The sequence below is a fragment of the Podarcis filfolensis genome, assembly GCF_964270895.1.
Source record: "Podarcis filfolensis genome assembly, chromosome: 6".
Taxonomy (NCBI): domain Eukaryota; kingdom Metazoa; phylum Chordata; class Lepidosauria; order Squamata; family Lacertidae; genus Podarcis; species Podarcis filfolensis.
Window position 1 is genome coordinate 50,376,922 of NC_139609.1, and position 27,055 is coordinate 50,403,976.

General features: G+C 44.1%; 1 protein-coding gene and 1 long non-coding RNA gene across 27 annotated transcripts in view; one reads left to right on the forward strand and one right to left on the reverse strand.

Moving 5' to 3' along the window:
- The window catches only part of PTPRF (protein tyrosine phosphatase receptor type F), a 476,587-nt gene that overhangs the window by 49,126 nt on the left and 400,406 nt on the right, over positions 1-27,055 (reverse strand). For 10 of the 26 annotated variants that reach the window (XM_083619791.1, XM_083619808.1, XM_083619798.1 and 7 more), the window contains 8 exons: positions 21,908-22,177; positions 19,663-20,244; positions 19,137-19,270; positions 18,301-18,445; positions 13,790-14,095; positions 11,458-11,651; positions 3,955-3,981; positions 977-1,094 (listed from right to left, as the gene is read on the reverse strand). In XM_083619791.1, the coding sequence (XP_083475917.1) occupies positions 977-1,094; positions 3,955-3,981; positions 11,458-11,651; positions 13,790-14,095; positions 18,301-18,445; positions 19,137-19,270; positions 19,663-20,244; positions 21,908-22,177 (1,776 nt within the window). The remainder of the gene's footprint in view (positions 1-976; positions 1,095-3,954; positions 3,982-11,457; positions 11,652-13,789; positions 14,096-18,300; positions 18,446-19,136; positions 19,271-19,662; positions 20,245-21,907; positions 22,178-27,055) is intronic. The other 16 variants (XM_083619795.1, XM_083619788.1, XM_083619794.1 and 13 more) reach the window with 3 other exon arrangements.
- Positions 3,990-8,503, forward strand: LOC310765223. Its single transcript, XR_014549499.1, has 3 exons — positions 3,990-5,114; positions 5,718-5,764; positions 6,351-8,503. It is a non-coding gene; the product is annotated as an uncharacterized lncRNA (long non-coding RNA).

Sequence of the window (27,055 nt, forward strand, 5' to 3'; positions counted from 1 at the left end):
GAAATCAGGGCTTTAATATAAGATGTTGCAGAGAAGCCCAGACTCAAAACTGGAATCTCCGCTAGTTTGATGCAGGCAATTTTCATAGCAATCTTTATAATTTCACCACCTGTGCGAGCTGTTGAGAGCATAGCATGCTGTTTGCAATCAAAATGTGCTGTGTTTGAGCTGATGAACTGGTTCCTGCTAGGAATGTTGATGTGATGGCTGAGCAGCAACAGGATTCCAAATCTCATATATGTAGCACAAATTAAGGGCTGCTCCCTTCAAAGCTTAACACCTGCTGTATAAAATGGATGGTTTCATATCTCCGTTCCACCCACAACAGAGACACATCCTTCCCCCAAATCAGGGGAGATTGACGTGTAAATCCATCAACAACAAAACTATTCAGTATCAGCACAGTGCCAAGATAACCATTATCCTGTGCCAGACTGTGGCACTCAGAGCAAATTCACAATAGCATAGTGGTATTCTGGATTTGGGGTGAGTTGATTTGACTAAGCTGTGATGAAGCTGCCATGTGAATGTCATGGTATTTTGCCAATTCAAGGCAGAGGCATTTCCCAGCAACTATTAGCCATGGTAACTATGAGCAGAAGCGGTACAGTTCCAAACGTCAGATACTTGGGATGAACAGGAGATGGTCATTGTTCTCCTGCTCTGCTTATGGTTCCCTAGAGACATCTGACTGACTGCTGTTAACACGGCATGCCAGAATGCCTGCAAATTATCTCCATTGTAGTAAAATTGTAATGTGTGAAGCGGTTCTTAAAGAGAGGAAGTTTCCATTCTTCTACTTGCTTCTCCATCACCTGCAGTTCAGTCTGCAAAACAAGGGGTTCGAGGGTACAGGTGCTTTTTTCACCTTCCTAACACTTCTTAAGATTAAAATTTCTGTCATCTTTGAATTTGGAGCTCAAAATATTAGAGTAGATTTGCCCATCAAAGATGTGTTGTAGTACTATTGGCTCACCTGCTCCACTTGTAGTAACCACCTTGTCCCTGCTGCGGGCCCCATCCCCTTTGGTGGTGTAGGCTGCAATGCTGATAGAATAGGTTGTTTCGGGTAAAAGGCCTCCTATGAGGGTTTCCTGTGGGAAACAGACATTTTTAGCTCGTTATCAAATTAAGGAAGGCAGGAATATAAGAGCATTTCTTTACTTTGGATATTTGACCCATTTGGTTCCAAAACACACAAGAAGGAAAACTGACCCTGAAGTTATATTAACTTTTTAATGAGATTACTTTGGATACAGGGCCTCCATCTCTCGCATCACTGATGACAAGTGAAAGTTGCATTGAGAAAACATGTTCCTAGGTTGGTTGATGCAATCCAGTGGCCTCTGTGAAGTAAGCCAGGGTATGTTTTGTCATAGGCTACTTTTGTTGTGTTTCCTGTGCACCTCCCTTTGCCAGAAAGCACCTATTTTCACTAAATCACGTGAACAAATCCACACATTTTTTCCTATTTCCAACATGGGATGAAAGGGTTGGTTTGTCTGGAGCAGTTTGTCAAACTCAACACTTGCAACTGCCAATGCAATTGCAGCAGTCGTTAGTTGCAGCCGAATTTCTAGACAAATTGCCCAGCATATAATTCTGGATAGCCAAGGAAGTTCACTGCAAGAAACAGGGACCCAACAAAATACAGCAAACTGAAGTGGGAAGGGAAGAACAACTTTCCCACAACTTCTACCACAAGTGAACTTGTTACTGGTAAAAGGACAACCAAGGGCTACTGAGTAGTTTCACCATTTCCATCCTGGCAAGACTGCCAGAAAGGGAAGATCAAGCTGGTGCTAACTGGAAGTAAATGTCTGTTAACAATTAATCTCTTTTTGTTCTGGTACTGACAGACTAATAATAATAATAATAATAATAATAATACCCCATCCATCTCTAAACGGCCTACAGCATATATAAAAAGCAAACATTTAAAACTTCCCTCCACTTGCCTTCCCTTGTTGTCTTGTCTTTTAGTCTCTGAGCCTGGCAAGGTTCTGTGTCTTATTTTCACTTATGAACAGCACCTTCCAGCAGCATCATATATTGAATTTTAATTGTCATGAGATGCTTATCGGAGACAAAGTGCTTCCTCATATCAACAGGCCACAAACAAGCACATTTTTTTGCTATACCTGGCAGGGCAAACTGCTACGCAGTCATGTAATAAGGGCATGAAACAGTCTTCTCTGTTCATAGTGCTGCCATTTACCCCACAGATACATGGGCAAAAGATGAAAAGGACTGGTTGTAAACCTATTGTAACAAGAAAGTAGCAGCCCTTCCATCACAGTTAAAGTGTTAACTTCAGTACATATAACAGAACAGAAGCAGACCACTCACTTGTCTCTTCCAGCAGAAGGCCCTGGGATGAGCAACAATATAGCATCTGCCACTTGCCATAACATGCTCAGCAACCACAGTATTCAAGAGTCTTGCTTCTTAAAAATAAACTACCCATGCTACACACATCAGGAAAAATGTAAGGCGAGAGAGCAAGCATAAAATTCTACACAAAACAAAGGCCACAGGATCTATAGGCCACAGGATCTGTTACCTTCTCAATGGTATTGTCCCCAGCTGTGCAGGCTAGAGACACCAGCAGGGGCAAGTAGCAGTAGGACCTTGAACTATCTCACTGGATCATTTGACGGGGTTGGCTTTGTAACCATAAGCTTACTCCAGCTCTCTCAAACCTTCTACAATCTATTGGCAAATATGGACCCTTGTGGAGGATTCAACAGAGAAAGACCTGCTCAAAGACAACCTCTAGCAGTTTGCTAGTAGAATTTCAACCATTAACCCTATGCATGAAGGAATGACTGTTAATGCACAAAAATAAAAATGTGATATAACCAGGAATAAATCTGTATTGTGATGGATAGATAGAGCACAATCTCTTCCTAGAACCTTGGTTTGTCAGGGTGCTTTGTTTTTGGCTGTCATGTAATTGTTAATTACTTGAATAAAACAAACAAACAAACAAATGTGAATAGGCTTTTTCTCACTGGCAGCCCAGGTAAGTTACAGGATTCAGCCACCTAACCCAGATTATTCCTTCATTTCTTTCATTTGCAAACCCAAATTAGCAAACAGAAATCAGAATGACACCAAAATCAGAGTTCAAGTAAGATTTCCTTTTCCCCCTGGAGTTGTATGAGAGAGCAAAATCAATCAATGGCAATAAATTGATATAGAGGGAGATACTCAAACACACAACACAAAGGCTACGAAAAGATGTAGTCATCACCACAGTCCACACAGGAGAGTAATTCTCACACAGGGAAGAGCATGCCACTAGAACAAAGCAAGTTAGGGGGAGAGAGGGAAGAAAGAAGGTGGAATGAGAGATACCATACATAGGGCTGTCGCTGCAAACCCCTTCTAAGCAAACTCCTTCTGCTAAGAGACGAGGGAAGCCACAGCAGGGTATGTAACTTAATCTCTCTTTATCCAAAGGTAATTTTCAAGCTTGTTCCTCCAAATTTATATCTCAAAATTACTTGGAAAAATTGAATTTAACTGTTTGAATGTGATTGTGTTCTTATTACAGCTTCTGTTTCAACCAAAGGTCACAGCTGAGAGAACAGGGTTATTTTTCATGACTGGGATCAATGAGGTTTAAAGATTACAGATCTGACTCTGCCATGTAACGAGCTGGACCAAAGACTGTAGAAAGTGGGCTGCTCCCCCCGCATCTGCCTGAAATTGCATTGCAACAAGCTGGAAATACAGATTATGAAAAATGTCAATTGCTTTTCTGCATTTAGCAGCAATCTAAATGCCAATTTGCTCAGGATTTGTGGCTGGTGGAAGCTCCACAGAGCAACTCCCTAGAACCATCTGAGGATTGACAGGGGTGTTTTGACAGCACTATGCACACAGATTTCACAAAATGATCCTCAGACCCATCTGATCCAAGCAAACACTCTAACAAATGGTACTTACGTGGTCAATAGCGTCCTTAAACCTTAACTGATGGGGGGACAGGAAGGAGGAAAGAGTAAGGGAACTGTGATGACAAACTATGGATTATTAACACATGCAACCACACACACAAGATTTGGCACTATCTGGACCCCCAAGTGTATCTACTGCTTTCTTCCACAAACACCTCTCTCACACAAAGAATTGTAGCTCTCTTTCTCTCCGCCCCCCCAAGAACTACAGAAACAACCCCCCTCTTCAAACTGCAGACTATCTAAGGCTGCAATCCTATACACACTAACCTGGGAGTTTGATATGTTACATTATGTAGGTACATATGCTAGCTCTGGACACCAGCTTTAGAAACAGCATATTGCTACTGTTAGCAATAAAGGAATTAACAGTAACAAGGAGAAACACATGTGAAAATAGTATGTTCCTCCTGTAGTGAATGATCCTAGTGGAATAGGACATAGAAATGTCTTCGTGAAATGCTGTGGCTGGGCTCCAGAGCCTCTGATGAGACAGCACAAGCCAAGAGACTCAAACCAAATCAGGAAAAATGACCTACCAAAGCTTCAGGGCAATACTTGCCCTCCCCCCCTTCCACCAGCTGAACCCTTTCAACCATAACTCTCAGACTCCTGTAACCCTCCCTGTTAAGATAAGCAATAGCTGTGTACTGAGATAAGCTTCCTCAAAAACCAGCCAGAGAAGCAGCATGATCATCAGTGTAATCAATTTCTAAGTTTCTTGCATCAAGCAGAGTTACTTAAATTCTTGCAAAGAGTGCATTTACCTAAAGTGCATCTTACAAAGCAAGCAGATTTATGGTGCACGTCTCATTTACTCATCTCTTTGCCTTCCAAAGCAACATGCTCGGGTTCTGAAGGAAGGCTCACAAGAATTCGCATCCACCCCACCCCAGGCAGGCAAGTGATCTCATACTACTGAACTGTCTGGACAGAGGAGCTCTTTGCTGCAACTTGCTCTGTAGCAAATGAGTTTGGCAGCGACACATATGTTTTCACTGGCAGCAAAACCCAGAAGCAAGCTCTTCAAAACAAGTGAGATCCACGGCTACTAAGGCACCAGCCAGCAGCAAAAGCTATTGTAGGAAGAAATACCTGAAACTGCTGCAAAGACATGATGTCCCATAGAAGTAATCAAGAGAGCCACAGGTCTGTACATGTCCACAGCCCTGCTTTGGAAACTCCCCCTCCCCTCAATTCTGCTTCCTCCAGTTCACAAAATGTACTGCCACTATCTCAATCACTGCCCACTTCCATTCCCAACAATGGCATTTTTAAAATGTGTGTCATTGTGTTTTATTGAACTTCAGTTTTTCTTGGTATGTATTAAGACTGTAATAATGTTGTCACACTGCAGTTGGTGTGACCAACTGCAGAGTGATGATGGAACAGCAGGCAGGCAGCCCAGACAGGCAGGTGAGTGACACGGGTGGCAGGTGGTCCAGGCAAGTGGTGTGGGTTGTGGACAGGCAAGTCACAGAGAAACAGCCAGGGCAGGGCAGGGCAGTTCCCCAGCAACCACAGTTTTGGTCCAGCATTGGAGGACAATGAGGCAGGAAGCAGCAGCAGAGCCAAATGTCCAACACTGACCTTTCTGCTGCTGTGCGGCTCACTTGGGCCACCCATTCTGCTTGCCTGGTCTGCCTTCCCCTCTTGCCTGCCTGCTGTTCTGTTGGGAGGCTGTTGCTGCGGGAAGGAGAGAAAAAGCCTGCATTTTAAAATGCAATTTCTTTTTCTCTCTCTGAGTGACAGTGGTGGGACAATTAAAAGGAAACTTGCAGCAGGGCAGGAGTGCTAAGGTGAGAAAAGACTTTTCTCCTCTTCATTTACTTCATTTCACCCTACCAGTGGTGAAGTGTAAAGGGGAGAGGCTTTGGGTGAGGTTTGCGGGGTTGAGGTGTAAAGTGGAAGAGGGCTGGGGATTTGGAGGGGTGACATGTAGACAAGGCTGGCAAGCCGTGAGAGCAGGGGCGCAGGCCCAAGTAAAGTAATACAATCAAACCATGTTTTATAAATGCTTAGGCAACACCTATGCAAAGGGGGATTCAGAGGATGGAGAATTAATAAAAGAAAGGAGGAGATAGGGAAGAACACACACTGAATATCAAACAGAAAAATCAGTGGTATGTTTCAATTCCAGCCCACACTGGAGCTAGGCACTTTGTCTACAGGAGAAGAGTTTGGGAACCCACAACAGAAATTCAAACTGGTCTTCCTGGGGGAGCAAGGTGTTGGGAAGACATCCTTGATCACAATGTTCATGCATGACAGTTTTGGCAGCACGTAACAGTGCAAAGGAGAAGCCATTCTCCTAGGATGAATGAGACACGAAATGGCACAATTATTCAAGACAATGATACGAACGTCTATCCTGTCTGTTCACAGGAACATGAAAATATGCACAGCTGATCACTGCTCAAGAATGTTGCAACTTATGAGGTTACAGTGTGCTACATCAAAGGCTGGTTTCTTGCTCAGCCATCTGCAGGTGAGATTGCAAAGGTGCCTTAACTTGCTCTGTGTATATCAGAATGTGAGCTCCTCTATCTGTATTAAACTTGCTTTCTCTCAAGCTAATTAATAATTACATTTCTCAGCTGCCTGCTCAGAACTATTCTATCAATATGAATGTTTGTTTTCACCCCACTCTGGGATCCATTGTGATGAAGAGTGGGTTAGAAATATTATAAACAAAAGCAGTAGACTACATCCAAGCCTGTGTGCATTCGATTGATTTCCCTCATGCTTTGAAGTTGTACAGAATTTGGTACTAGAAAGAGATTTCTGCCTTCCGAGCGTTTTAAGCTTTTATTGAAAAAGGAAAAATACACACACAATATTTTGTTTCTAATGGCTGCCAGCCCACTACATTCTTCATTCAAGGCCCTGCTCCATATCCTGCTGTTTGGGGACATTCAACTGACTGGGACATGGGACAGTGGCTGCTTGGTTGTGGTGCCCAAGCTGTACAATTCCTTCCCCAAGAAGCCTGAATGGAGTTTTCGAGAGTTACATATTTTCTTTGCTTCACCAAGCTTTTAGCTTGATTTGAGGGTTTTTATCCTTGCTGTTCTATATTCTGTTTTATTATTCATCAGTGCTTGTATTTTTTATTATGTCCGGGGGCCCTTTGTGAAGCTTAAAAATGGGGTATAAATTGTTTAAATAAAGGAAGAAATATCTGTTTCTTCTAGAGCCTTTATGGACTGCTGTTGTTTAATTCCTGTGTTTTATTCCTGCTATTTTTAATATTTTATGTATTTCTTTTAGATTGTATTTTATTTTACTACTTATTTTTGTAAGCTACATCTAATGTTTCCTGAAATGTGAGGTGATAATGATAACAATGATCATTATAACAGAATGATGATAGATTTTGCATATATAAAATGTATTGAAAATATGACATCCAAGCCAATATCAATAAGCAGACCGTGAAAGCAGACTGTGCAAATGAGCAAAATGCTCCAAACTGCAGGAGAACTCCACAATTTCCCTGAAGGGCAAAGCAGAAATATGTGAAGCAGACCAGCATCCTGGTGGCACCCATTCAATCTTAACAGTTTATTTAAATGTAGTGTTTACCCTGACATCTTCACCAGACTCTAATCTCCTCACAGATCAGAGGAACCTCCACAGAAGGAGCATCTCTCTGAAATCTGCTCCAGCCAAATGTCTGAATTTATGAAACAGTCACCTGCAGATAAAAACATTTCTCTGCTAAACCAGCCCAATTGCTTCTTAAGTATTTAGCGTTGCTGAGTAAGATAAATGGGTTTTAGGAAGGCAGTGGCCTTAATAAAAAAGATTCAGCTGCTGCCACTGCTTGGGAGCACCAGAACCAATACAAGCAGAGCTAACACTGGCAGCTGGTATTTATGCTGGCTGCAATGCCCTTACAGCATTTCATTTTAGTCTTCATCATGACTCTCTATAGCCACTGTCTCTCTGCCCATGTCTGCAGTTTTGGGGGAGAGAGCTGTGATATGGATTACTTGGACTAGCCCTATCCTGACATTTATTTCCCCTGTGTGTGAACTGTCATGGTAGTGAAGATTTGCCCTAGAACCACATACACACGCCTGCTGAATGCACAATAATTCTTCACTTCAGGTGTCGGCTTTTTTGTTTTTTTTTACCAATGGATATCATGTGGATTTTGCTAATAAAGCCAACTTAAGTGGTTACAGAATCCTTGTCTCAGAGGAGAGGTTGCTATTATTCTTGTTCTTTGGTGTGGAGATGGCTAGTTCTAAAGACATATTTATGTGCTTGTGCTATCTCAAGCTGCTGTCAGAGACTGCTGAGCTAGATGGACCACTGGATTTGACTCATCCACAACATGCATTTAAAGCATAGGGCTTTCCCCAAAGAATCCTGGGAATTGTAGTTTATCCCTCATAGAGCAAAAATTCAAACTACAGTTCCCAGAATTCTTTTTTTTTTGGGGGGGGGGAGACACCATGTGCTTTAAACATGTGATATAAGTATAAGACAGCTGCCTATGCTCTTATTCTATTCTGAAGGCTTGCAACTTTTTAACATGGCCCATCTAGACCAGCATCCTGTTGGTGGGCAGGAGCAGGGATCGAGCAACGGGAGCTCACCCTGTCGTGGGGATTCGAACCACCAACCTTCTGATCGGCAAGTCCTAGGCTCTGTGGTTTAACCCACAGCGCCACCCACGTCCCTTTGGTCCTTTGAACCGGAAACGAACCAGCGACCTAAGGATCTAAAGACATAGTAACACCCAAATGAATTTTGTACCAAATTATTATACCTAGATTATTCTTGTGGTTTAAATTAATTGTGAGATGCTAAACACAATAGGGAGGAGGGTGTAACCTGACTTCAAAACAGTAACTCTAAGTACTGGAAGACAAATCCACCCTTTTCTAATTGATGGGTAAATTTCAGATGCTTCCTACACATTCATGGGAACGCAGGTGGCGCTGTGGGTTAAACCACAGAGCCTAGGACTTGCCGATCAGAAGGTTGGCAGTTCGAATCCCTGCGACGGGGTGAGCTCCCGTTGCTCGGTCCCAGCTCCTGCCAACCTAGCAGTTCAAAAGCACGTCAAAGTGCAAGTAGATAAATAGGTACCGCTCCGGCGGGAAGGTAAACGGCGTTTCCGTGTGCTGCTCTGGTTTGCCAGAAGCGGCTTAGTCATGCTGGCCACATGACCCGGAAGCTCCCTCGGCCAGTAAAGCGAGATGAGCGCCGCAACCCCAGAGTTGGCCACGACTGGACCTAATGGTCAGGGGTCCCTTTACCTTTACCTTTACACATTCATATTTCTCCTTACCTACATATACGAGGGCTAGGAAATCTTGTTCATTTTTGTTCTCTAAACTGATTATTGCTTCCTGAAAGCTCCCATATGTAATTTTAATACATAATCTTAAGTATGTATGGGATTGTAAGAAATGGCAGACATTAGCTTCATTTTCCTATAGTCATCTGAATAAACTGACCAAGTTTATTTGTTCCATCTATATAGTCTTTGTCTCTATGCCTCTATGTGTGAACATTTCCATAAGGAGGGAAGCCTGTGGTTGCAAATCAGACAGTCTGAGAAGAGACTCTACCGTTAGATGTCTTATTTGATACCACACAGTATCAAAGTACAAGGTGTGAAAACAGCCCAGATCCAATCCAAGGATGAACTGAGCCAGGATTGGCCTAAGGCATGAGCTCTACAAAATACTGTGAAGTATCTCAGCCGGAAACTGGATGATCACATAAGAAATAAATGAAGCATGGCATCAGGAAGTAAATCAGAATGAAGCAATGCCAGGGCTAGAGGCAAGCAGGGAAGCAGGAATGGTCAAATCCAACTTGGTCTGCATCTGAGCAATGAGTTACTCAGACTGTGTAGCTAAGCTAGAGACAGCAGGTTTTTATATGGCCAGGTGGAACCCTATTTGGCTTTTGTGTTAGGTAATTCCAGGAAGCAGGAAAGTGTGTATATGGTAAGGCAGTCCTCCTGGTCCCAAGTAATATGACGGACGGATGGGTAGTTGAAGGGGGAAGGGGAGGAGTGGGAAAGGGCATTCTTTACCCAAAGCAGCCTGGCAAGCAAACCTCCCAGGTGGTCTGAAGATTCCCTGCCTCTGTCTCCAAGGTCCAAGTGAAAGACAGTGGTAGAGTGGGATGAGGTGGCAGTCTAACCTGCCAGGCTCAGAAATATTACATAATTGGTTCTTAACTCTGTTGGGACTCGCTCCCAGTCACATGGCTGAGGAATATCAGTCAATAAAATGTGCATGATAAAAGCACTTAGCACTGTAGTCATAGGTAGGGAACAAAAGAGGTATGGGGGGCACAAGGAAATGTTTCCCCATCATAAGGTCTCAGTTCCCACCTTCAACAAGGTCAACTGAACCTATGGAACCCCTTTCTATATTAATTTACCCTGGAAGGGAAGTAGGATAGGAAGAATCTAGGAACTCAGCAAGATATGGCAACAGACTACTATACTGCATTTCTACCTTTCAAAGGCCAGATATGAAGGGACATTAGCTAGCCTCTGATCTCTGCCATATGGGGAAACACTAATGCAGAGACATGCCCATGAAGGACAGGAGACCATGGAACATGCACTTGCAAACTTAGTGTTCTAAAAGAACAGTGGTGAAATCTGTTCTTAATGCCCAGGAAGGTTCATTTTCTCTCTAACAGAGGACTCCCTCCCCCCAGTTCAAAAAGCAAATGCAATCAAGTTATTTCATTTAGAGGAGATTAACAGCATAGTTTACTTGGGACCAAATCTTTAACCCCAAAGACCAAAAGAACACGGCAGCAAGTTGATGATTAATTTCACCAGCCTAAAGGACAACTTTGAGGAAATTGGAAGAGGCATTGGGCTGCTTCACAAATACAAAAATTCGACAAAGTCTGTAGGAATCATGATGGTCTAAGCTGAGCAGTGAAGTCTTGAGCTAGCAGGTCTTTGTCTCACTTTATTCCCCCCCTCACTCCTTGTTGGGGTAGGTTTGGGTTGTATGTGGAGTGGGTAGTGGTTGTATGTGTGTTGGGGGGTTGGGGGGTTGGCTGTGCTTTACTCCCTGCTGAGAAAGATGCAAATGAATCAAGTGTTGTATTAATGAGATATATTAATTAGTCAACATAGCTCTCCAGTAATCCTATTGGGTTCCATTCAAACAGTCTAGCTCACAAATGATCACACCTAGACTGCAACTGTAGAAGTCCCAGAAACGTCTGCCTTGTCCTGCTCCCTGATACTCCCAGTTCATTCCATCTCAACCCTTTTCACATCGTTCTCTCCCAAAATTTGTTTAGGCTCTCAACTATAGTAAGGAAGCCTGTAACAAAGAAAATGCATGTTCTTTGCCATAATATAGCTCTTTCTCTCTAACCATATAAAGTGAAAAAGCCCATGACAAAGCAAATACAGGCCCTTCTCCAAAATATATTATTTATCTGTCTGTCCATGCATGCATCCATCCATCCCACTCATACCCGGATATACCTGGGACTCTGCTACCATGACGTCTTTCATGATAGGCAACCCAACTGGCTCATTGTTCTCCAGCTTCACACAGATGACTTGGTAGCCTCGGATCTGGCCATGCTGCTTGTTAGAGATAGGTGACTTCCAGGTAACACGAATGGTTGTGGAGTTCACTGATTCTACCTCCACTTTCCGAGGTGGAGCACTGGGCACTGGAAGGCACATGAGAAAATTTCATCAGAGACAACAGCATTGCTTCTGGGGTGGAGACACACATCACCCCAGATTACAAAGCAGAATTCACAGTAGAGTGAATGGCAAATATCCATGATTGTACTGTGGGACTAAGCTGTCCTGCTATTCAAGACGTGGCATAAGGAGATGCAAAGCTCTGTCTAGATTACTAGTACCCACACAACCCAATATATACATATCAATGAGTGGACATATTACAGGCACAATGGGAACATAGTTAATGATTTACCATGAATATGCCAGGAGCGTCCACTTCATACCTCCATAGTGAATGGAAAAACAAACCACAACCCCTAGCTATGGGAGTTGCTCCAGAAGAATACCACGGTCAAAGCTATCAAAAGCCACCAAAAGATCAAGGAGAACAAGCAGGGTTACACTCCCTTCATCTGTTTCCCAACAAATGTCATCAACCAGGGGGACTAAGGTGCTTTTTGGTGTAAAGTCTGGGCCTGAAACTGGACTGAAATTAATGATTTACTGTGTCCAAATGCTGCCACTGATGAAAATTTATTAAATTTATTAAAATTGCTCTAAGGTCAGCTGCTCTATAGCCTAAAGTGGGAGGCTGGTAATGAGGGAGGAAGGCAGTCCTAGGAGACTCATATTCTTGGCTGGCCATTCAGCTTACAGAATGATTTCTGAGAGCAGTGTTCCTTCCAGAGAGCATCCTTGCTGTATTGCTACTCAGAATTTGCTTGAAAAAAATAAGACCAGAATTCTGTTATTGCAGGGCAAATCCGCAGCCCCTGTAAACACACTGTGTCCCATTTGCTAGTGCAGAACAAGGTTAATTGGGGGCAGAGAACTGGATGGAACCTGTAAGGACTGTTCTACGCAGACACTCGGCAGGCAGGCAAGGCAGCCGCTCACCCTCTGGCAACTGGTTGTTTCCACAGATCTCACTCTTAATTGCAGATAATTACTTGAAGAGGAGCACAGAGGGGAAAGATACATATATTAGCAGGGGGAGGAGGCAAGCCTAATCGGTGAATGAGAAAGGGGATCATGGACCTCATTCCATCTTTCTGCATAAACTGCAAAATGGGGCGTCTTTCCCAGATGGTTATTCCTCATCCGAAAAATGTGTGGAAAGCAAACTACATTGCAGTGTAGTAACTGGACAACACTCCCCTTCTGCTCCAACAGTTAGACATGGCTAGGAAAGTGCTTGTGACGGTTCTGTCAAGGCACAGCAATCACGAGACTTACCTATACCTGCCGATAAAGGGCAGAGTCTCAAGCTAACAGCAACTAACAAGGGACTGAATTGTTGGGTCAATGGAGGTCACCCCAATTATGAGGAGGGTATATTAGCTACCAGTACTTTTCAAGATTCAAAAAGCACTCTCACCCCCTTTTTGTGCTACCACCTATGAAAAATGAGTGCATCAGAAGGTTTTAAAACCACTCCTAACAGAGAGCTTAGCTGGAAGAGCCAACTGTACGGCCCTCAAACTTATGCAGAGAGCTTGCTGCGACATTTCTAGGGTAGCAGTGTCCCTCCGGCTAAGGCTTTGCTAAATGAGAACTGAAGCAAACAATTCAGGCAGCAGGACATACAGATGTGCAAGCAAGCTTCAGAAGTAGGCAATGAACATTGCTATGCAAGGCTTTACAGGGCTGCAGTGGTGCAAGCAACAGCACAGCATGGGTGGTACAACTGAAGTATGCCTGCTCTCAGTTTACTGAGTGGCTCCCTTTTTCTATTTGCCTCTCTGTGCCCTTTCTGGTCTCTGAGGCAAGGATGCAGCCTGGGAAGCGCCTTCTGACAGTGCAAGGACTGGCACTTTCTACAGAAGAGTTTTAAACTGGCATGACATATCTGACAGACTAGCCATAACAATGCAATTTTTGCTTCAGAATGTCCTTGATAGAGAGCTGCTTTGCCCATGTGATAGAGAAGAGGAACAGATTCATGTAGGAAGCAGGCATTTTGATTATATTTCATACATATTAACCCCATCATTCTTATTGACTACATTTAGACCCCCCCCCCCATTTCTGTAGAGCTGAGAACAGCACTACAAATGCTATTCCTTTGGCAGGACCCAAAAGAGCCCTTGTTACCTTCAGTCATGGGTCAAGAACCTACCGTCTTCATCAGTGCGAACCCAGACCGGGATGCTCTCTGGCCCAGGACCCACGTCTGTGTGAGCCCTCACCCACACTTTGTACTCTGTCCATTTCTCCAGGCTGTTGATCTCCCAGCTTGAATGTTCGTGTCCAATGCCCTCAACCACACGCTTGCTGGTGTCCTCTCCTTCCACCGCTTGGTATGCGATAGAATACTGTGTGATGACTCCATTGCGGCTCTGAGCCGGTGGTGGTACCCAACTTACCCGGATAGAGGTGGAGCTGGTACTTACACACACGACCTCTTGGGGTGGGGCAGAAGGGGCTAGGGATAAATAAAATGAAGCAAGTGGGGAGATGAGGGGAAATGATTGGGCAAAATACATAATTTACAGGGAGCTCTTACCCAGCCAACAGAGCCTCAATAAACATAGAACAAAACCCACTAGGCCCGATTCAATTGAATAGTCGTCTGGCTATTCCCTCTCATTCACCTGTGCACCCCACCAACTACTCTGGGCGATTGGGTGAACCCCCAGAACTGGGTGCAGTGGGGGGGGAGTAGAAGTGATATTATTCCATCTGGCAAGCAGATATGCTATTCCGCCTGGCCTTTAATTTGAATTGAGCCTGATCTATTATTTTCCTTCTGTTCACTCCCCATCCCCTTTTATGAAGATTACCCGCTCTGAGACCCCACAGCTAATTCTCCCCTAGCCTCCTCTGTAGAGGTTGCCTAAAAAGAAGAGAGAACTAGAAAGTACAAGACTTAGACAGATGTGAGATCAATAGGATAAGTAACAGATGAGAATAGGAGAGCAGGAATCAAGAAGGAAGAATCTGAAGTATGAAAATTATTGAAACCAAGAAGAAAAGTAAGGACAGTGTTGTTTTGTTCCTTGAATAACCTGATGATGCTCAAGCTGAGGAAGGCTATTGGAGTATACATCTTCTGAGGACAATCTGACTGTACACTAACTGGCAAGCAAGCAATCCTGGAGAATTGGATTCTTTGCATCTGACATATTGCTCCAAACCTGGGAGCAGGGCACAGAACTGGAGGCTCCTAAGGCTATGAGGAAGGTTCCTAAAGAGGTAAAAAAAAGTACTACAAACAACACTGCTGAGGTGGATCTGAAAGGTAGAGAGTAAAGAAAGCAAGCCAAGGCAATGCAGGAAAGTAGACAAAGTGAATATAGGTATAACCCAAGAAGGATACACGGGGTATGAGAAGCAGACAAGAAGAGAGCCTAAATTAACTGGAAACAATCCTTTTACTAATGAATTTGGAGATTTTGGAGAACAGGCCTCACTTGACAAAGCTCTCAGCAACTAGAAGCAAAAGAACTATCAGCAAACATAATAAATGGATCAACACATGAGACACAGTGATTTCCCACATCTACTGATGGCTGGGTAAGAGTCACACCTGAATAGTGCCAATAATAAGCTGCAGCTTAACATCAGAGGACAAAATAAAACACAGCAACACAAGCAAAATACATGGGAAAAGTACATGAGAAAGAAATGCACACCAACATGCACGTGCACACACACACCCACACACATTTTGAACCACGACACACACAAATATTCTCAGAGGCAAAATGAACCCATTCACTATTCTCAGGTTATGCCCTCCCTGGAGATGTAAGGGCCTCTAAATCATGCTTATGAGAATGGCTACTTGTGTGATGAGCACTGGGTAACCTAATTTCAATGTTTCTATGTTTAGTACCAGATGACTGATCTTCTCAACATGATATTATCCTCAAGAAAAATGCTAGGAGCGGCAGCACTTTTCCCAGAGATAATGTATCAAAGGACATAGATCCTATGTGTGATTAGAGGAGCATCTTATTTGGGCTGTTCAACAATTAAGGTCAGGATTCCCCATATCTGCCTTTGCAAACTATTCTTCTAAAACAGAAAAAAATGGCTTCAAGTTTTCATTTGAGCCAGGGTGCAGCCTTGGATCCCAAGTTCTCAAAAATCATGCCCTGCCTGAGCTGCTTAATCCTTCCCTTGTTAGCTGCCTTTCCCTCAAACTCCACCCCACCGTTTTCATCTTGTCTGTTTCACTGAATGTGTTTACCTTGCAAGCACAAACCTTGAACTCCATTGGGGTGGGATGGGGAAAACAACTTGAAAGGTAAAGCACTGTTGTCCTATACCACAGGGGTAACCAATGTGGTCTCCTCTGTATGTTGTGGACTACAGCTCCGATAATCCCTGACTATTGGTCATGCTGGCTGGGGTTGATGGAGTTTGGGCCCAAAGCATCTGGAAGGCATGGTGTTGGCTACTCTATCCATTTCCCACTGCTAAGCTGTCCTTCCATGAGGAAGGGACTAATGGCTAACATGGGTGAATATGACTAGTGTAATATGTAGTTTAGCCTGGAGTATATGCAGTTATATTCCCTCATAAAAGCTAAAGCACAGACACCTGGAACTAGGAGATATAGCCAGGGATGGAGCCAGAGCACCTATCTTTTTATAGTATGAAACATTGCCGAGGAGGATCAGTATCATAGGAGTTCTGTGTCAGAGAGACCTCCCTTCCTTCTGTCCCCAGAGATCATTTAGTATGCTATTGGGAACACTTTAGAAATATAGTTTGGTAGTTTGCTAAATCAGCATATGGCCCTATGTTAAACTCAGATGCTTCACCACCTCCACATGCAATCTGTGATGGCAAAAAAGCAAGACTAGATGAGAAAAATGTTCAACAGAAATTGGTCTTGAGGCATGCAATCCCATTAACTTTTCTATCAATTAGCAGAAACTTGGATTTTACGGGTTTCTCACAACACATCAGGTCTGCAAAAAAAGCTGTTTTCAGACACTGTTCAAGGAAAGGTAAGCTTTAGAATTCCTACCGATGGGCTCTTTAGAACAGGTTTCCCAGTGATCATAGCCACTTAATTCATGCTCCAAATGTTACATTTCATAGGGAAACGTGCTTTGGCACTACATGCCTTCACCCCTCACCTGGGAGGTGTGAAGAGAGGTTTCTTCCTTTACCTGTGGACTAGAATCCATGAATGGCTAAAATGGCACAACATCAGGATTAGCCTTCCTTTAATTGCTGGACTTTAAATTCTTTGCACAGACTCCTAACATGGCCGAGCTACACAGAGCTATGCATGAGTCACAGGTTGGAGATATCTGCATTACTATTTGCTTCTGATATTTGTCTGTTATGCCTTGTTAGTATGATGGCTGGGCAAGTGCACAGTCATGGCCTATCAATACACATGCTCCATCAGTAGCTGCTAACAGAACAATTAATAGTTTCCACATTCAGTTTGTGTCCCCCAATGTAAAATATTTATGATGCCTCCCTCTGAATATTGTTTCATATATTTTTGTCCAATCGTCCTGGCACTAAGATCCCATTAGCTAAAGAGCAAGTTAAACAGGACTGTTGGAATTCTTATGATTGATGTGCTAATGAAAGGAGGAAAGGTCATTCCAATCATAAGTGGAGCAGTTCTTCCCCACCCTGATTCATCCCAGGCATTCTCTGGCTCCACACAGAGAGGGTGGCTGCTGCCTCCTCTATTGCTTGCCCCACACAGCCACTAAATCCTTGACAGATGGCACAAATGAAAATGTCTCACTTTTCCCCTTTAATGCTTTTTGCATAAAAGCAAGCCCCAAAATCGTTAGTGAAAACAAGCTTATCTCAGAGCTCTTTGATAGCTTTAATCTGCTTATGTGCAGCACTTTGAGCTGCCAATAAAGGTGCATTGGTCTCCTACTCCACCAGCACATGGGCTCAGAAGAGAATGAAAGTGATCCAGCTTGGGTCACCTCTTTATCTGGCCTTCTGACTTACTTCACTGTTTGCCTCAAGCCTTCAAAGCCTTGGAGCAAATCCCACGCAGCAGTCTTCTTCCTCCTTCCACTCCATAAAAGTCAAGCATCCACATGCACCACACACCTCACTCAGCACACATCCCCTTAAGAAGCTATTAATCATTCAATCTACTTGCAAAGATCAGATCCCGCCACCCCCTCAAGTTAATTCTTCCAGGCTTGCAAATGCCTGCAGTGTAGCAGTAATGCAATGTGTGCATCGCTCCTCTTGTACAGAGATGATTGTCTGGAAGGGGCAGGGAATAGGCGAGCAATGGTGTCTCTGACTGGGGTATGAGGTACATGCACAGCAGGAAGGTGCATGCACGAGGTGCAGATATCAAACATCCACTACAACTGAATTGCATGGGGAAGAGGATGTGCCAGTAAACTCACAGAGATACAGGGAATAAATCTCATCAGCTTCTCCCACCTATTCCCTTTGCCCAGCATATCTGTGAGTCCACCTGTTGAAAGGGGAAAGCATGGACTGAAGGACAATGGGACAAGACTTACCCTGGGCAAATGGCCCCTGCATCAGAGCCACAGCTGGCCTGTCCTCTCCACATTTCTCTTGCTACTGGTTCCAACCTCTCCATTAACTCTCATACAAAAGTGCAATAAGATTTTGTCCCTCACTCACTCTCAACCAAACAGAGACACTTACTGGACTGTGCTGTTCGAGCTTCCAAAACTGGGGTATAGACCCCTAGGCCCAGCTCAGAGCGGGCTGCCAGCTGGAACTTGTAGAGTGTGTCCGGCTTGAGCCCTTCAAGTGCATATGATGAAGTCTGGTCAAAGTCCACCTTATGCTAGAAAAGGCAAGAGGCAAGTTTTTCTTTTACTCAGATTGGGGGGGAGGGAGGGAATAACATAGCTACTGACACCTGAGTATTGGACTCTTGGCTGTGGATGCCTACCAGTACTGCATACTAGGAATCATGCAATAGAGCAATCTATGCTCATCCTATGTAACCCTGAAAGCCATTATTTAAAGGAGATGATTTCACTTCCCCACAGATGTTGTGCATTCTCATTACAGCCATGAGAAAAAAATCACTTTCATTTCCCAAACACTGCAAACTTTTGGCTAATGAAGTATGTGTTGACATAAGTGCAAGTAAGTTAGCATATATAGAAGACAAGCTGTGATAGGTCTTCACTTCAGAGCTACCACCTAATGGTTCAAGGCCAGATAACTTCTGGGACCTAATCCAACTATTATGTGGCAATATGATTGCCAACAAAACTTACTGCTGCTCTTGCAGGAGCAGGAGCTCTTGCAGCTATCATAGGGAGGTGAAACTCTGGTATAGGTTCATAATCCAATGGGATTTGGATTGCAGTATTCTCACAGATGCACAAATATCTAGTCATGCAAATACCATTTCCCACAACAATCATACTGGGCCTAACTCTAACAGATATAAAAATAAGTGCCCCATACCCATAGGCTACTTTGGTATAGGTCTTTAACCACCAATGGGTCATGTTGTCCCTCACCTGGATCCCATCTGTCTCTTCCCAATACACCAACTCATACTTGGTGACACGTTCTTGAGGTGCTGGCTGCCAGGTCAGCATGATCCGTGTGTCAGACTCTGCCTCAGCTTGGAAATCAGCTGGCTGAGATGGAACTGGAAACCAATAAAACAAGAGTCAGTTGTGGGAGGGGACTCCAGAGCAGCTTTAGAAAATTTCAAGGTGCAAGCCCTATCATCAACGCACTTCAACAATAGCATTGTCATAAACACAATCTTAACACATTCTCCTAAGCTCCAGGTTCAAACAAAGACAACTATGTTCTTTCTCAAACTAGTGATTAACCAAAGTATCCACAACTATGCTTAAGTTAACTGTTAACTATGCTGGCAACAGAGTGCTGCTGGAACACCTGTTTGAAAAGGACAAATTGCCTAACAAATCCCTAAAGTCTCTGGATCACACCTCAACCTTAGCTCAAAATATTAGCTCTTGGAAACAATAGGACACAGAGAGAAGGAATAGAGCTCACACAAAATATACATACCACCCTGTTGGGCCTTTATCTGGATAGCATCAGAAGGGGGTCCATCTCCTACTGAGGTGAAAGCCAAGACACGAATACTATAGGTGGCCCCATTTATCAAACTTCCTACAGTGGTGAGATGATGATCATCAGTGTTGTGTTTCTGCCACTTGCTGAGTGGTAGGTGGGGGTCAATGGTGTAGTACACTCGATAGCCACGGATCATCCCATTGGGCTCTTCAGGTTGTTCCCATTGGACCAGCATGGTGCTGGAACTCAGCATCCGTGCCTTCACTTTGAGGGGTGGGCTTGATGGAGCTTGCTCTCCTGTCCGTGCATCCACCAACTCACTAGGGGGACTCCTGCCAATGTTGTTTACAGCAATAATGCGGAACTCATATTCTGAGAAGGGGCTTAGGCCACCAATGCTATAGCGGGTGGTTGCCACACCATCTACTTCTCGGAAAGTGCCCTCTAATGACTTGGACTTATATTGGATGACATAGTAGGAGATAGGGTCAGCATTTCCTGAGTCCCAGGTGAGAGTCACACTGGTAGCTGTCGTCTCCGTTACTAATGGCTCCATTGGAGGTTTTGGAAGAGCTGAAAGCAAAAAGCACAATGTCAGTAATTTGATTAGTGCAAATGCTGTAATGTGCAGAGCTATAAAGGAGGCTTAGATGCTTGCTAACATTTTCCTTTAAAGGCAGAAATCATTTCATAGTCAAGAACGTACATTTTTATATTACACATTACCATATATTGCTTGAAGTGCTTCTTAATGGAAGAGTAAACACAGCAATCATGTTATTAGATGTGCTCAAAGCACTTGCTGGCAGCTGGCTAAATAAAGGTAATTTAAACAAGGAACCAAGTCAGGTTTTCTAAAGCAGAAAGGGTTATTCAGCTGAGGTACACTTTAGGAAGCCAGGTTCATGGCCTTTTCGGAAAGTATACAAGGGCAAAAGTAGTTCCATGTCTACTGTTGCTGCAAGAGCAAGAATATGTGGACTGCAGGGACATGGGGCAAGCATATATTTGTGGTGGGATGTTAAGGAACCCAATCCTGTTATGAAAGTTCCGAGCATTAACAAGAAAGCAGAACTACTCTAGCACAACTGATCACATCAGCCATTTATCCAAAAAAGATAAATTTGTGGTCAGTACTGTGTTCTATTACCTTAAAGGTAAAGGTAAAGGGACCCCTGACCATTAGGTCCAGTCGCGGACGACTCTGGGGTTGCGGCGCTCATCTCGCTTTACTGGCCGAGGGAGCCGGCGTACAGCTTCCGGGTCATGTGGCCAGCATGACTAAGCCACTTCTGGCAAACCAGAGCAGCGCACGGAAACGCCGCTTACCTTCCCACCAGAGCGGTACCTATTTATCTACTTGCACTTTGATGTGCTTTCGAACTGCTAGGTTGGCAGGAGCAGGGACTGAGCAACGGGAGCTCACCCCGTTGCAGGGATTCGAACCGCCGACCTTCTGATCGGCAAGTCCTAGGCTCTGTGGTTTAACCCACAGCGCCACCTGCGTCCCACTTCTACTACCTTGGGATCCTTCAATGTACTGGCTAGGCACAAGGAAAACATTTATGATCATGATGAAAAGATTGAGAGACTCCCTGACTCCCATAATGATCACCCTCTGGAGCTGTATTAATGTAAATACTGAAATCACATTAGGTTATAGGATGTTTAGTAGGGTAACAGAACTGAAAGACAGGTGCTCCCACAAAGCTTTTTCAAGTGACCTGACAGAGATCTGCTGTCCTGGATGCCATTTCACATCATCCAGATACATGCACAAACCAAACAAACATTAGCTCTTGGGCAGGGCTTTTGAATTACAGTGGAGAGACCTTATTATTTCTCCCTGAGACTTGCTCTATAATTCTGATGTTTGGCCATTCCATTTATGAACTGTAAGTAAACCTCTATTTTACAAGAAAACAAATGAAAATCCCTGGGAGATAAATGTTGGGCAACAAAGACGGGGGGGGGGGGAGGCACACGTGATGTGTCTTAAAAGTCTACACATGTACAGCAGACTCCCTGCTGCAGATGTTTGCCGTAAACATGCGAGAAGCTGGAAAGACCTGTGCAACAATGGAGACAGGGCTAATGGTTAGGCTCCACAGCATCTTTGTACTCAGGTTCCCCATTCACACCAATAATGACTGAGTAGGGCTTATGTCACAAGTGCACCCCATTCTGCTACCTGGTACCATGCAGAGGTATAGGATACCATGGAGCAGCTTCTTACCTTTGACAGTGATCTGAGCTGTTGCATGGATTACCCCCAGTGAGGACATGGCTTCGCAGGTGTAGTTGGCCGACTGCGTGATGTTGGTCAACTCTAAAACATTCCTGCCCATTGGCATGTCATCTTCTTTCGTCAGCTCCACGTCTCCGACAATCCACTTCACGTAGGGCATTGGGGACCCCACTGCTACACATGTGAGATTCACGCTCCCTCCAGGCATCACCTCATGGTTACTTGGAGGGATTGAAAATCGAGGTGACACTCGCCGCACTGAAACAAGGAATAGACAACTAGTAGGGTCATAGCCTAGACAATTGATATTCACTCCATACCCAAGGGGTGGGGGAAGGATCAACATTTCTCCTAAGTAGTAGCAAATCAATCCAGAAAAGAAGAAAAGAAAAAAAGAATTCTGAACAAGAGCTGTTCACTTCTCTGCCAAATTTCATACCCAAGGTTATCCCTTTGAGCCACTGGTGTTTTCGGCAGGAGCTCAACTATAGGACTGCCACCATAATTGTTCTCTCAACTAAGTTACATTACGGACACTAAAATGTCTCCTTGTTTCAAATGTATCCACTAATTAGAAAATATGTTCACTCCCTGTCCATAGGGTGTGCAGAACCTCTCAAGGTGGAATAAGTTACTACTGGTTGGTTTCACAGCAAAGCAACCTGCAGGACAAACCTATCTTGCAGGGGCAGCTACAGGGTTTTATTTTTAAATTACTGCATGCGTTACTGCTAACTAAAACAGTGTTCCTGTGCAAGATTCAGCAGTGAGCCTGGGGCACCGCACAGCTGGATCAGAACACCTTGCTGGGTAGGAGCTTCATCCTAATAGACAGGAGATCAGATCCAAGCTGACAGCAGAGGGCCTGGGTGACAGGATCCTCTCTTCCATTGGGAATGTGTTCCAGGAGAAAGAACACTCCTTATTTCATCACACAGCATCTATTCATATAAAAGTCTCACTTGGGTTATTTTGTAGACAAACCATTAGATCGGCTAAAGTGCCCCAGCTGTTTGCTGTACACACATCAGTCAGGGAAATGACACTGAGAAATGAGGACCCTTCTTTAAGGCCAGTGTTATGGGCCAATTTAAGGAGGAATAGAGGAACACAACTGAACATAGTAAATCTTTGTCTCCTCTGGGCAAACTCATTTCAAATACATACAATAAAATAAAAAATTAAAAGTGTGGGAGGGAGGGTGCAATGTGTCTCTTCTGGGAAGCCTGCTTTTCTGTAATGCAGATGTCACTACACATTTAATATCACAGCCTCTCCAGTCCACAGAGTCAGGGCTGGCAGAGTAGTGAAGAGCTGCAATGCAGAGGGATAGGGTTAGCTGGAAAGCAGTGGGGTGGACTATTTGTTAGCAAGATGGGAGAGACCTGCTCAGGGGCTAAAGCCCACTGGGACTGCCTCATGCTGGGCCTCCTCCTGCGTCATCTCCAGCACCACAAAATCTCGTTAGAATAGGGGCAGCTGCTGACAGACAGGCTGACAAGACTCGGCTCAGCCTGACACTTCCCCTAATCAAATTTCGCTTGAGCTCTCTTTGATGATTCATTCCCAAACCAGCAGACTCACAGAAATAGACTGAACACAGAAGCCCCCACATTAGAATGTACAACAGAGTGAGGGTTTGGGGATAAATTAGACAATGCTGTCAACAGTGACAAAGCAGAGCTCATCAGCTCCTCACCAGCTTTTTTAAAGGGGCCCTCCCATAATGATAATGTGCATGTTATCAAATGTCTATATAATCTAGTGGGTTGTTCCTTTTAATCAATTGTTCAATCTCAGATCAATAATTGTGTGCCTGGTCACCAGTGGAAGGCTTGCTCCCTGCCTGACAGGGGAGTGCACCCCCAAACAAGACAGAAATTAAAGCAAATCAGCGCTCTAACAGAGTTATGAGAATACCCTGGTATTGAATGGACATGGCAATGGATCAACATGATGGGGTGGTTGTCCAACGCAGCCTGGTTCTGATCGGCAAGAGGCAGGACTCGTTCTCCCCCCCACAATGAACATGGTATTGAGCCAGTACATGAAGAGGTTTGTTCATTTGTTGTGTTTTATTCCAGGGACCAACCAACTTCCCACCCGCTCACCAACCAAACTGGTCTCAAAGAAAAGCAAGCTTGAGTAGTAACACAACAGGCTCGTGCACGGCAATAATTAATTGACTTGACATGCGCCAGACAGGAAAGAGGCCAGGTATGGGAAAGAAGCTGCTACATAAAATCTTGACAAAAAACAAGGGTGGGAAGGTTGAAATGCACAGATAGGCAAGCACGAGGAACAGGAATGAGACTGGAAGGAATTCATGCAGAAGGGCTGAAAGAATTCAGTAGCATGCAGAAACCACCTCTGCCATCCACTCCAGTGAGAACCAAGCAAGATAGCTCCTACAACTACCTCAGATTACCTAAGCCACCTTCAGATGCATGCATGAGCAGTGGTTAGAATTAGAGTGAATCTCCACCAGAACAGCATTCCCTGACATATCTCTCAGACATCAGTCCCCAGCTGTCTCCTTTGTGGCCGTAAAAAGACCTGTCAAGACCATGCTTGGGAAGAAAGAACACGGCTTGTGAATCTGCCGATAAGCGCTTTAGTTCATTCAGCAAAGAGCTATCGAGAAAACCTCTCGCCCTTTTTGAAAGCTGCTGTTTACTATTCTAGCGGCAGGGGAAGAGAAAAGGTTACTCGACAATGTATCAGAGAGGGGTCTCTTCTAGCCTAGCCACAGGATGAATGGCAATGAAAATCTCTTCCCCCCCTCCAATCCCCACACAAAACCAAGCCGATTTAAAGAAAGGCTGTAGGCAAGCCCCTTCCCCAGGGGTAGGTTACTCAAAAAGAGGATCGGAAATCAGAGCACTTCTGATTCCACAAGACGACTCAGCCAAATGTCACTCTTATGACTGAGCAGAGATATGCATCTCCCTAAGGCCAACACAGACACTAAGCTGATGAACCTTTTCTTTCCTATTGGTACGTTGATGCAGCAACAGTTCAAGATTGGTTACAGGGTATAAAGGTGCAGAAGTGAGGCTGCTGCCTTAGTTCTTCACTCAGTTTCCACTGTTTCATTTCCAAAAAAATGCTTGCCTTCTTCCTGCCCTAGGTTGCCCTATTAATGACCTAGCCTCAACAGATTGTCCTCCAGCCACAATACGTTGCCTAAGTACTGCACCGTGCAAGCAGAATAGATTGTTTCTGTTGGTCAGAAGGGGTGGTGGCAGGAACAGCTTCCACACTAAGGCTGTGGAGACCCCGACAGTATCCAGTGTTTGTTGACCTTATGCTGTGCCTGCCTCTGTAGCATCACTTTGGTGGTTTCTCTCTTCCAGTCTGGTTGCAAATACTCTTCAGATGTGCTGCAAATCAAACTGTAGTTCTCATTATGTAGAGGGGAAGAACAGAGGCAAGGTGATCAATGGAGGCTCAGTTGTGTGCCCTACTAGCGAGTGGGAGGCAACCTCCCTTCTATCTAGTCTTTCCTTGGCTATTAAACTACACACTGAGATCTTAAAATGTCAATAAAACAGGAACAGATGGGCTTAGAGATGCTACTGTCAATCCAGGCTGGATTATAATCTAGAAAGAATGCCTGGGAAGGTTAGAAAGGAGGTGGATTCCAACCTAGCACCAGTATAGCATTCCTGGGTAATTGGCAGCTTCTTTGTGGGCAGAGTCCAGTGGGATGTGAAGCACAGCTGTCAATCAGCATTAGAACACTCTGGCAGAGCAGAACTAGTGAAGGTTGCTTACACAGCATCCCCAAGCATGCATACGGTTCTAGCTTCCACTGGGCTCCAATCTTTATCCTGCCTCTGGCATGACAATCAATAATTAAGGCAGCTCCATTCCCACCAATTGCAGGAATCTGCAGAAATCCTCTTCCAATTTACAAAGCAAATCACAAGGACCAAACGAGAGTAGATGCCTCCCAAATATTTCCAGTATCATTCACACTATCATGACTTCTTTTCTCAGTAGAATTTGTCAGAGTTTTTTTGTTTTGTTTTCTGTAAACTCCTTTTAGATAAAGCAGAAGTGAGCAACTTGGTGATTTTGGAAGAAACCACATGGGGAAAACTATTGTAAAGGTCTATGGGTAATGGTGTTCAAGGTTTATTTCAGCAGACTATCGAACATGAAATTCACTGTTATTCATCCCAGAGCACGGCATCCTATATGACTCACAAAAGAGGAACCCCCCCCCCCAGGCTTCCCTACGGAATGGAGCATGCAGGGCAATCATTTGGCAGTCAAGGTGGAAAGTAAGTGACATACCCTGAGCCATCTCATAGCAGTGGAGGTGATAAGAACACACCAGTAGAGACCAGCTCCACATTCTGGAAGGTGGGGAGGGGAGACGCAGGCAATACCACAAAGGGAGGTGGAGAAGTGTTAATAATTTAGCATGCATTAGCGTGCACCTTCCTTGCATCCAGAATAAATGTGCATGGATCAATCAACCTGCTTAGCTCAGATTGGAGCAGCTGCTTCTCGGATTTCATAAAAACACTGAGGTCATCTCACTAAAAGTCCTCCTCCCATCACTTTTCTACTTCCATCATGGGAAACTCCAGGCACTAAGCAATTGCTAAAAGCTGGGCAGTTTTAACAACTATTAACTGATTACTGCAGCAGAGCTAAGAGAATTAAGGCCACTGGAAAATAATAACAGAAGGAGTGCTAGAGTCACACTAAAAGTGAAAGGCACCAGCCAGCCAAAATTAATTTACAGTAAAAGATGAATTCCTGTTGTTGTTGTTGTTGTTAGCACTTTTGGACAGTAGGATCAATGGTGTGTTATTTTTAAAAATTCCTTAATAAGCAATTTGGTTTTGTCACTCGCAAAGCTTCAACTCTTTTCATAGTCTGACTTTAAAATCTCATACACAAACCCCACTTCATCTTCTGCAAGTATTGCATCTGACCATGACGTGCTTAGGGATTTTAATCTTTGTCAAAAGTTGTTTCCAGATTCTGGAGTATTAATTAAAGTTCAACATTGTGCGTCTTGATTTAGCTTTCAGCACTCTCAGTTGTGACAAAATGCCAGAACCATCCAGAAACAAAGCCAAGGTAGTAACCATCATTGCAATATAATTTTGACTTTCG